This window comes from Triticum aestivum, chromosome 6A (assembly GCF_018294505.1).
Source record: "Triticum aestivum cultivar Chinese Spring chromosome 6A, IWGSC CS RefSeq v2.1, whole genome shotgun sequence".
Taxonomy (NCBI): Eukaryota; Viridiplantae; Streptophyta; class Magnoliopsida; order Poales; family Poaceae; genus Triticum; species Triticum aestivum.
In genome coordinates, this window is record NC_057809.1 from 434,443,047 (window position 1) to 434,453,648 (window position 10,602).

General features: G+C 53.5%; 1 protein-coding gene across 1 annotated transcript; it reads left to right on the forward strand.

Annotated features, from left to right (window-relative positions):
* Positions 1–1,541: 1,541 nt before the first annotated feature.
* On the forward strand, positions 1,542–3,662 carry LOC123127772 (uncharacterized). The gene is made up of 2 exons (XM_044547609.1): positions 1,542–2,753; positions 2,837–3,662. Exons 1-2 carry the CDS (start codon positions 1,742–1,744, stop codon positions 3,310–3,312), a joined length of 1,488 nt encoding a protein of 495 aa, XP_044403544.1. The 5' UTR covers positions 1,542–1,741; the 3' UTR covers positions 3,313–3,662.
* Positions 3,663–10,602: the final 6,940 nt, after the last annotated feature.

Below are 10,602 nucleotides of genomic sequence, written 5' to 3' on the forward strand. Positions count from 1 at the left end.
GTGTGGCGGCGTGGAGCTGCTCCTCGATGGCGCGGCCAACCGACATGGGGTTGGCGGCGTGTTGCGACGACGCGACCGTGAGGAGCACGACGTGCTTCCGGAGCAGGAACTCCTGGTGCTCCATGGCCGGGGTGGAGACCACCACCTTGTGGCTCGATCTTGGGCGGCGTGAGGGGTCGGTGAGGAAAGCTTGGCGGTCCATGCCGGCGGGATGCGGGGCCGGTGGAGCTGGCGACGGGAAGCGCAGCCGTTCCTTCACTGGGCCGCGGGTGGCGCCATCCGCCCCCCGCCTCTTCCTTGGGTTCTGTGGGCACTCTCTACCGAAGTGGCCTTGCAGCTTGCAGATGATGCACCGGAGTGGGTCGCGGCAGTCTATGCGGCGGTGTTCGCTACTGAGGCACCTGAAGCAGCGGCCAGCGAACTGGCTTAAGAAGGCAGTGCGGCCCGCGTCCTCTTTAATGGCGGAGTGCCTGCCCATCCGCCTTGGTTGGCGGCGTTTGTAGTTGTCCGAAGATCTACTGAGTGCGCGGCGTTGCTGCTTTGATTTGACCTCCGTCCATCCGCCCTCGTCGCCCGAAGAGGAAATGGACGGTGCAGGGAACGACACTACCACGATGGATCTAAGCCTCCATCCACCCGGGCAGGGGTGCTCCGCATGGACCGCTGGCCCTCGCGCGGCTCCTGCCTTGGAGCTTTCGCCGGGCAGCAGGAAACGCGCTGGGGAGCCGGGGCAGGCCGTTGACGCAGGGGAGAGGGGGGGGGGGGGGGGGGGGCGGAGCGACCGGCGCCAGCGAGGGACCGCAGGATCTGGGCGGATCCGCCGCGGATACAGGGGCGTCTCGCTTCGATCCAGTGCGGCGCGGGGAGCTGACCGGGCGGTGGGATCCAGCTGGGAATAGAGGGTCCATGGCCGGCGGGCTTGGTGGCGCCCTGGCCCGGGCGGGCGGGGACGGGGGCTGGTGGCCGCCGCGGCCGGAGTGGTGCGCGGCGCAGGAGGGGAGGGGGGGCGGAAACCCCAATATGATTCGCGGGTGCTGCTCGATTTTTCCAGTTAGAAAATCTTCGTTGCTTGCTACTACCTTTAGAGTAGGTCGAAAAAGCAATGGTACACGCACAGGGTGCTTTTTTACTGATTCAACGGGCTTGCATACGTGGAGTGTTATGATTGGAATTGAGGGGGAATTGTTAGGCAAATTTTGTAAAATGTCAGTAAAACTCGGTGTGTAGTACATATTATTGAGGTCGAAAGTAGGAGTACATGGCACTTAACAGTTAAGAGGGTTTGCATTGCAACACATGTAAAAGCATTCACATATCACATCGACCACCTACCAGCTTACACAGAGCGTATAGCACGATCGAAAGAAACAAAGGAAAAGGAAAGAAACTCGTGTAGCGTGACGTGCCGATTCACCCGTTGCAGATAGCTAAGGCTGTCCGCGCCCCCGTCGATCTGGTCAGCCGCTGAAAAAATAGCCCGTCACCGCGATGAGCAAATGCACGCCGCTGTCGCGCAATTTAAAAGCCTCCCCCTTAAATGCAACTATTCCCTTGTTTGCTTGCTCCGTTGAGCCAGTCAGGGAAGTCAGCTTTCCTCCCCCGCCGGCCTCGCGACACACTCCACCAGCACGCACAAGACAGAATCAACCGACCCGCAGCCCGAAACCCACGACAGAGCACCATCATGTCCATGTCCACCTCGCCGACGCGGCTCCGGTTCCCCCAGTAGGACGACGCATATATGGCGCTATGGCTCGCGCTGCTCCTCGGCGTGGCCCTCCCCGCCGCGACGCTGGTCGCGGCCGCGTGCTACGCCTACCGGCGGCGCCACATGCCGCGTAACGCGCCGCCGGAGCTGCCGGTGGGTGCTCGTGAAGTCGTCGGCGCGGACCCGTCGGTGAGCCCCGGGCTGGCGAAGCTCAACGCCAAGTACACCGCCAGCAGCGGCCGCGTGGGCGTCCGGTTCCAGCAGTTGCACCACCACCACCATGTCCGCGCCGACTCCAGGCACCGGGGACCGGGCGGTGGCGCGCTGCAGCAGGGCCCGTTCCAGTGGGGCGATCACCCGCGCCTGGTGATCGAGGCGGCGGAGCACGGGTGGGCGCAGTTCGTGTTTGCCGTGGCGCCGCCCAAGGCGAGGTCGGCATCGTCGTCGCCGCTGTGGGGGCTCTGCCCGGTCTGCGACGCCGGGACCAGCCGCGACATGGCTGAGGCCGCGTGGGAGGTCCCCGTGGGGTCGTCCGAGCGGCTGCAGGCTGTGCGGCTCAACCCGGTGGCCGCGGCCACCGGCGCCGCCGCGTCCAGCAAGAAGTGGCTCCCAGGAAGCCTCTCGAGCCCGCTCCGGAACGACCAGGATCTGACAAGCAACAACGGGCTTTGCATCGCCAGGATGGGCATGCCGCTCCCGGGGCCGCCGATGAACGGCACGCCGTTCCCGCAGGACGCCTACTTCGAGATCACCATCATATATCTGAACACACGGCGCCCGGAGTGGTCGGCGTCCCGGACGAGCAGGCGTGGGCACGACGGCCCCGGCGACAGCGAACGCAGCAAGCTCATCAACTTTGCACCGAACACCACCGACCCGATCCAGGAAACCAGGCCCGCGAAAGATGACCAGGGAGACAAGCAGAGGCACTTGGTCATGTCGCTGGGCCTCGCCGCCGGGACAGCCGCACCGGCACGACCGTCGTTAGCCGGAACGTACGCGTCGTCCATCGGCTTCCACTCCAACGGCGCGGTCTACCTCGACGGTAATAACACGGAATTCTTTGCGTTGCCGCGACTGTTTCGTGCCGTGCAAATCGTGAGCTGAACAGGTTCGTTGATTGTGCAGGGATGAAGCTGGCGTACGAATCGGAGAAGTCAGCGTGGGCGGGGGTGGACAAGGTCGTGGGCTGCGGCTTCGAGCCGACGAAGCGGAAGGTGTACTTCACGGTGGACGGGCAGCTGGTCCACGCGGTGAGCTGCAACGCCGACGCCTTCTCCAGCCCGCTGTACCCGGTGCTGGCCTCCAGCTTCGACGTGATGGCGCTGGTGAACCTCGGGCAGAGCAAGTTCCGGTACGCGCCGGCCAACGCGCGGCGCACGGCCAACCCGTGCTTCGTGCGGTCCGCGTCGCTGGGCGAGGGCCGGAGCGGCTCCATGGGGCTCGACTTCGACGACAGCGGGGACCTCTTCTCCATGGGCCGCGTCGACTCCGGCTGGACGGAGGCCTCGCGGGTTAGCAAGAGCAGGAAGGAGAGCGGCGGCGGCACGACGGCGGCCGGCGACCTCGAACCCGAGTCTGACCTCTTCGAGATCTCATTGTGAGAGATAGCGACAGGTGGGCTCATTGGTCAAGCAGGAGTTAATGGCGAAAGGTGGTGGTGCCGATACTGACGCGTGGGTTAGGACTTACTAGAACACTGCAGCTGCAGGTTTTCCCACGGCCGTCGTTGAATCTTCTCGCTGATAATGATCTAGATGCCGTGGAAGTGGAAAGTTGGTAGATTCGAAAGATTGAAAGTTTGTCTTATGTAGAATGAGCTCACCTTCGTTCTTCTGCTTGTCCTTTTGAGGATGTAAATATGGTATAGATGGAGATAGATTCTGTAATTATAATTTCGAATAAGAGGAACCGGAAAAGGTGCGGCAAAACGCCTTTCATCAAATAAGAGAAATTTCCACGAGCATGGTTCACGTTTGGCAAACCAGAGAGAAAATTCGGCATGACCACATAGGAGAATTCTATAGTGAATCCCTTCGTTTTCTTGGTGTGTGCTTTTTTTCCGGGGGAAACTTTCAAATATATTCATTATCTGTCATGACAGAACAGAAGGCGGCCACAAAGGCGTGGGTGTGCGGGCCTGAGGTGACTGATCCCTTCAAGCCTGCTAAGTATCAGTAACATTTTGGGTTAGAGAAAAGTGGGCAATGTCAAACGACAAATTGTGATTGTGAATTGGGTGATTCTGCAGTTAGACAAAGCCCGGGATTCTTCCAACCCCCACCAGCCCGCACCACCACCTCAACAACACCTCCACTCCCTTTGATACCCACGCCTTGAGAGCCCGCCTCATAGACATCTTCACTGCCTGACAATTCGCCACGGCCGAATCCCACGTTTCGGACTCCAAGCCGGACGCGGATCTTCCCCGCCCTGAACATGAGGCCGGCCTGCTCCTGCCCTATGGTGATAAGCCGCTCGTCGCTGCCCCGCCATGCCTCGTCCACTGCCCACGCTGTTTTGCTTTCGCACACCTACAAACCCCTGTTCACAACCCCACCCCTCTCATCCGCCGCGCTATCCAGCTCACCTGCGGCAACCCGGCCTTCATCTTGGGCGGTTCTTGGCACGGGGCTGCATGCATCACCTTCCACACTCCTGCCGCACGCGACGATGTCATCCGCCACAGTCCAATAGAATTCGAGGGCAACTTAGTTACTATCGAGCCAGTTGAGCATGCAGACCGCTCCATTGCCATCTTCTCCGACCTAGCCGAGATCGAGGTATCCGAATTCCCACATGAGCTCTGGCACGACGACGGCATTCGCTTCAGGCTTGCCTTTCTTGGCGACGTATGTGCCATGGACGACTTCTGTCTTCATGGTATCGACTACACCTCGGTCCGTGCCCTCGTTCTGCTCCAGTCCGACAAGCCGGCTCCACCTGGCCTAGTCATCCAGCTCCCACCCATCAACGAGATCAAAATAGCCAAAATTGTAGAGGTTTCTCGCTGGCACCATGGCGATGGCACCAACCCCTTTGGTGGCTCCTCCTCTGATGGAGACTCTGCTCCTCTCTCCCAGCGTGGCTCACCACGCCCGCTCTCACCACAACACTTTGCTCCGATGGTCGCTGCCGTCAGGGCAGGCTGGCGCGCGAATCCCACCTATGGTGGGTCTAGACCTGTTGCCCGCCGCCCTTCGTCTGATGCACGTGCCCTCCATGCTTATCCTGGCGGCGCCACCTCTGACCCCGCCCTGTCGGCTGTCCTTCCACCTCCTAGATCTGCACGTGACCCTCTTGTCGTCTCTGACGACGACTCAGGCGGCTCGGAGGGCATGCACGTCCCCCTCCTGCATGCGGTCACCTCGGACTCCCTGGACGCGGTGCATACACCCTCGGTGGCGGTCCTGGCTCCACCTGTCATACGCCCGCTGCCCAGGGTGTCGGCCGTCGTCCCGCCTGCTCCTCCTGCTGACGCAAGGGTCGGCATGGTGATGGGCCACGTGCTCCCCTTCGGCACATCGGCCTTCTCCATCGTCGCCCCGGCCGCCCCAGCTCTCCCAGCGCCGCCCACCTTCACATTCTCCGCCGGAGAATCTTCAAGTGCCAACGGTAACTCTTCCCCTCCCCCCTCCATCTTAAATTCCTTCAACCCCTCCTCCTGCTTCAAACTCTAACTCTGAACCTTCTGCGGCAAACATAGCGCTCCCTCTACAAGATCTAGACACCCATGAGTGCACTGCTCGCAAGGAGCGCCGCAGGGCCGCTCGCGATTGTTCTATCTCCAAGGACAAGCTTCGCCGGAGCGCACGTCTTGCTGCCAAGGAAACCAAGTATTCCCCCATGCTCGCAAGAGCTGTCAAGGCCAAGGCGGCTCGCCTCTCCGCCACCGACGTGGACACAACCATTGGACGTGCTATCCAGGACGCACGCCTTGATGCTCCCGCGCTCCTCTGTGGTGCAGACGATGGCCACCTCGACGCCATCCTCTCTTCCGAGGAGGCCGCCTCTGGTGACGACACCACGCCATGATCGCTGCCCCAGCCGTGCACGGTCTGTGGACGCCTGAGGCCCACTGCTCGTTTACGTCTGTCTCTGTTACTTGTGTCGGGTGTTATGTCGCGTTGCTCTTTTGGACTCTGTGCGTGCTGCCTTTCTTTTGGTTATCTGTGGTCTCGTCTGATGTAGCAGGTCCCATGTACTCCTTCGCGCTTTCCGATGTTGAAAGATCGTGGATGTCGCCTAGAGGGGGGGGGGGTGAATAGGCGTTTTAAAATAATTACGGTACAGGCTCGAACAAATGCGGAATAAACCTAGCGGTTAATTTGTCAAGCACAAAACCTACAACAACTAGGCTCACCTATGTGCACCAACAACTTATGCTAAGCAAGGTAAGCAACAAAGTGATAGCAAGATATATGACAAATAACAATATGGCTATCACAAAGTAAAGTGCATAAGTAAAGGGCTCGGGTAAGAGATAACCGAGGCACGAGGAGACGATGATGTATCCCGAAGTTCACACCCTTGCGGATGCTAATCTCCGTTTGGAGCGGTGTGGAGGCACAATGCTCCCCAAGAAGCCACTAGGGCCACCGTAATCTCCTCACGCCCTCGCACAATGCAAGATGCCGTGATTCCACTAAGGGACCCTTGAGGGCGGTCACCGAACCCGTACAAATGGCGACCCTTGGGGGCGGTCACCGAACCCGTACACTTTGGCAACCCTTGGGGGCGGTCACCGGTACCCGTCAAATTGCTCGGGGCGATCTCCACAACCTAATTGGAGACCCCGACGCTTGCCCGGAGCTTTACACCACAATGATTGAGCTCCGAACACCACCAACCGACTAGGGGGCCCAAGCACCCAAGATAAACAAGCTCAAGGGCACCAAGCACCCAAGAGTAATAAGCTTCTCAACTTGTAACTTCCACGTATCACGTGGAGAACTCAAACCGATGCACCAAATGCAATGGCAAGGGCACACGGAGTGCCCAAGTCCTTCTCTCTCAAATCCCACCGAAGCAACTAATGCTAGGGAGGAAAATGAGAGGAAGAACAAGAAGGAGAACACCAAGAACTCCAAGAACTAGATCCAAGGGGCTCCCCTCACATAGAGGAGAAAGTGATTGGTGGAAATGTGGATCTAGATCTCCTCTCTCTTTTCCCTCAAAAACTAGCAAGAATCCATGGAGGGATTGAGAGTTAGCAAGCTCGAAGAAGGTCAACAATGGGGGAAGAACACGAGCTCAAAGGATAAGGTTCAATGGGGAAGAAGACCCCCTTTTATAGGACCTCCCGAATCCAACCGTTATGCTCACAGCCCGCATCGAGCGGTAGTACCGCTTGACATCACGGTACTACCGCTAGGGGTAGCGGTACTACTGCTCGGGGTAGCGGTACTACTGCTTGCGAGCGGTACTAAAAAATTACATCCGTGCCTACCACCGCTGGACTTGTGACGAGATTTTGGTCCCGAGCGGAAGTAGCCACGGAAGTAGCCGCGGTAGTACTGCTCCAAGCGGTAGTACCGCTCCCAAGGGCGGTAGTACCGCTCCCAAGGGCGGTAGTAAAAAATTACTTCCGCTCCTACCCGCGGTACTACCGCTGCAGCCTTTTCAGAACACCAAAACTGCCACAACTTCTTCATTCGGACTCCGAATTCGATGAAACCAAGTTTGTTGGAAAGCTAGCGACAAGGGCTAACACAATCTTGAAAGAAATACCAATAATAAGCAAATGAGAAAAGGCCCAAAAGAAAATGGTGAGAACCCTTCCTCGGAGAAGACCGGTAAAACCTCCAACACCGAAAACATCATAGAAGACGCATGCAAACTCCGTTTTCGATGAACTCAAGCTTGTCATAAAGATGACCATAAGCTCTAAGACTCACAAAGAGAATCAAACAAGAACCAAGAAACATGATGAAAGGATGCAATGGTTTGAGCTCTCGACGAACGATACGATCAAGCTACTCACTTGAGAGCCCCCCTTGATAGTACGGCTATCGATCCTATAACCCGGTCTCCCAACTACCACCATGAGACCGGTAAAATAGAAAACCTATCAAGGGCAAACCTTTGCCTTGCACATGGTCCAGTTGAGCTAGATGATGACGATCTTGACTCCCTCAAGTTGGACCACCTTTCTTGATTGCATTGGCTCGATGAAGACTAGATGATTGCTCCCCCATAGTTCACTATGGGTGAGCGACTCTTCGGCACATATTCACAAGTCCATTGACACCACAATGGATGGCAAGATTCAAACTTGATTGCTCCCCCATACTCCATTATGGGTGAGCCACTCTTTGTGTTGCTCCACTTGAACTTGCACACTGCAAACTTGATGACGATCACCACTTGATGTCATCCTCCATGGGTTGTATGGGATCTTCCTCTTGACGCAAGACCATGGAAACATACCTAACCCCACAAAGAACTCTCACGTAGACCATGGGTTAGTACACAAAGCATAATGGACAATGCTTACCATACCATGGGAACACTTGGTCCCACTCGGTACATCTTCTATGCTTTGTGAGTTGATCAACTTGATTCACTCTTGACTTAGTCTTGATCAACCTTGAATCTTTCCGACTCTCTTCATTTGGATGATGTCTTGAAGGTAAATATGAATGATCACACAATCTTCTTCTTCAAGACATGCTTGCAATAAGCTCAACACTCACATGACCAATCTTTGGATAATTCCTTAATAGCACCTTGGTCAACCCATAAACTCCTTGAAACCAACACATGGACTTCAAGAAATGCCTATGGAAACATCCTTCAAATATAACTCGATGCAACCATTAGTCCATAGAGATTGTCATCAATTACCAAAACCAAACATGGGGGCACCGCATGTTCTTTCAATCTCCCCCATTTTGGTAATTGATGACAATCACTTTCAAGAGAGTTTATACAAGGAATTATGCATCACCATGCAATGCAACAACCAATGATGCATGAGAATGAGATGCAAATACTATGGAGCAAAACTAAAGCAAGAGGAGATAACTCTCTAAACTTCTCCACAAAACTCTCTGAAACTCCTCCCCCATTGGCATCGATTGCCAAAATGGGTGAAAAGCTTAGAATGCCAATATAAGGAGTGTTCCTCCATAAATTGCGTATCTCTCAAAAAGAGAGTGAAATGCCATACACAAATCCAATGGTAAATACTTGGAGGAAGACAAACTATATTGAGGCACAAAGATTGCTAAAGAATGATATGACACAAAGACATAACAGAGAGAGACACAAGCAATCATACCAATTGAAGCAAGCAATCAACGGATATCAATTGAACCTACTAGACCAATGATCCTACATGCAACAAGAATAAAGATATTATGATAAACGCAAAGGAGTGTTCTAAAGAAACTAGAGAAGCTCCCCATGATTTGTGCACACATAAGAATTTTTGTATTTGAATACAAAGTGCACAAAATAGGATCATAGCTCCCCCAAAATCAATAGAAACTCACATCCAGTGCAAGTGAGCATATAGGAAACAAAGCCTAGCGCTTGCAACAAGTACATGGTTGAGCAACATGTAAAAGAGGCAACTTAAGAATAGGCTCAACCAACATTACGTGTGTGAGTCATGGCGAAGCACTTGAGAGGACTAAAATTAGGATGAGCATTAGGCATCAACATAGTCTTGAAATAATGAGGCACACGGTGCAAGGCCTATCATTCCCACACACACAACTAGCAAGTGGGTTCACAAGCTTACTAATAAGCATATAAAGAACTTATGCTTGTGACAACCCGTGGTGAAGATAGAAGATGAAAGCCTCATCAAGACGAGGGATGCCAATTAAGATGGCAAAAACCTTGTAAAGATAAGCATGAGGAAAATAATCTTCACCACACAAGAGTGCATCAAGATGCAACGATAGAGGACACACACTCAAGACAAGAGCTTTCACGGAGCCACCAAAGAAATAACATAAGAAAGACAAGGAGGACGTGAAAGAAAGGATATCAACTAGAGATGTAATTTCTCTCAAGTGTATAAGGTTCTATGTAGACGAATATATCTACAAAGAAGGATGTACACCCGAAATAGATACAACACGAAGGAACAAGATATCCACAAGGAAGTCATAAATATACCAATAAGATATTTGCTTGGAAGCATAGCACTTGGCTAGATATGGTCTTATTGTATATAAATGAATTCCAATCACACATCCATCAAAGACATCACAACGAGCAACAAGAGATCATCATTGGGATGCTTTGAGAAAGGAAACAAGTATCACAAGATATGAAATGAATATCATGCCAAGATGCAACCTACACAAGGTTGAATGCAACAAGGGAAAGCATGAATAGATACTTGTTACCGAGATATCATTGGAAGGAAGTAGTAGATACCAATTGAAGGTAGATAGTAGTTCATTGATCATCCTAGCTTGACTCCAATATGCACATGGTGACAACACCTTCCTTGTGAGTGAGCCGAGCATCCAATGTATCTCCAAATGTTCCTAGAAGAACAACACAAACTAAACGGTACCCACACTCAACGGGACCAAATAGTTAGAAACACCAATACATAGGACAAACTCCACATAAATATGTGCATATAGATATGATAATGAATTTCATGCACATCTCATCCAAATTGAGACTAGGTGGAGTTTCCGCTATATATCGAGTCAAAGAAAGAAAGCATGCCAAATGAAATACATGAAGTAAACATGCAAGCTCAAGACTTTCAAAACCCGAAACCAAAAGACGACGAAATGCCAAGTGAAAAGGATACCAAATGGAGAAATCATCACTTGGAAGATATCATAAAGATACATCAAGGAATGAGATATCCATTGATACACACTAAACTAAAGATGTCAAACTCCCAAAGAGAGGATGGT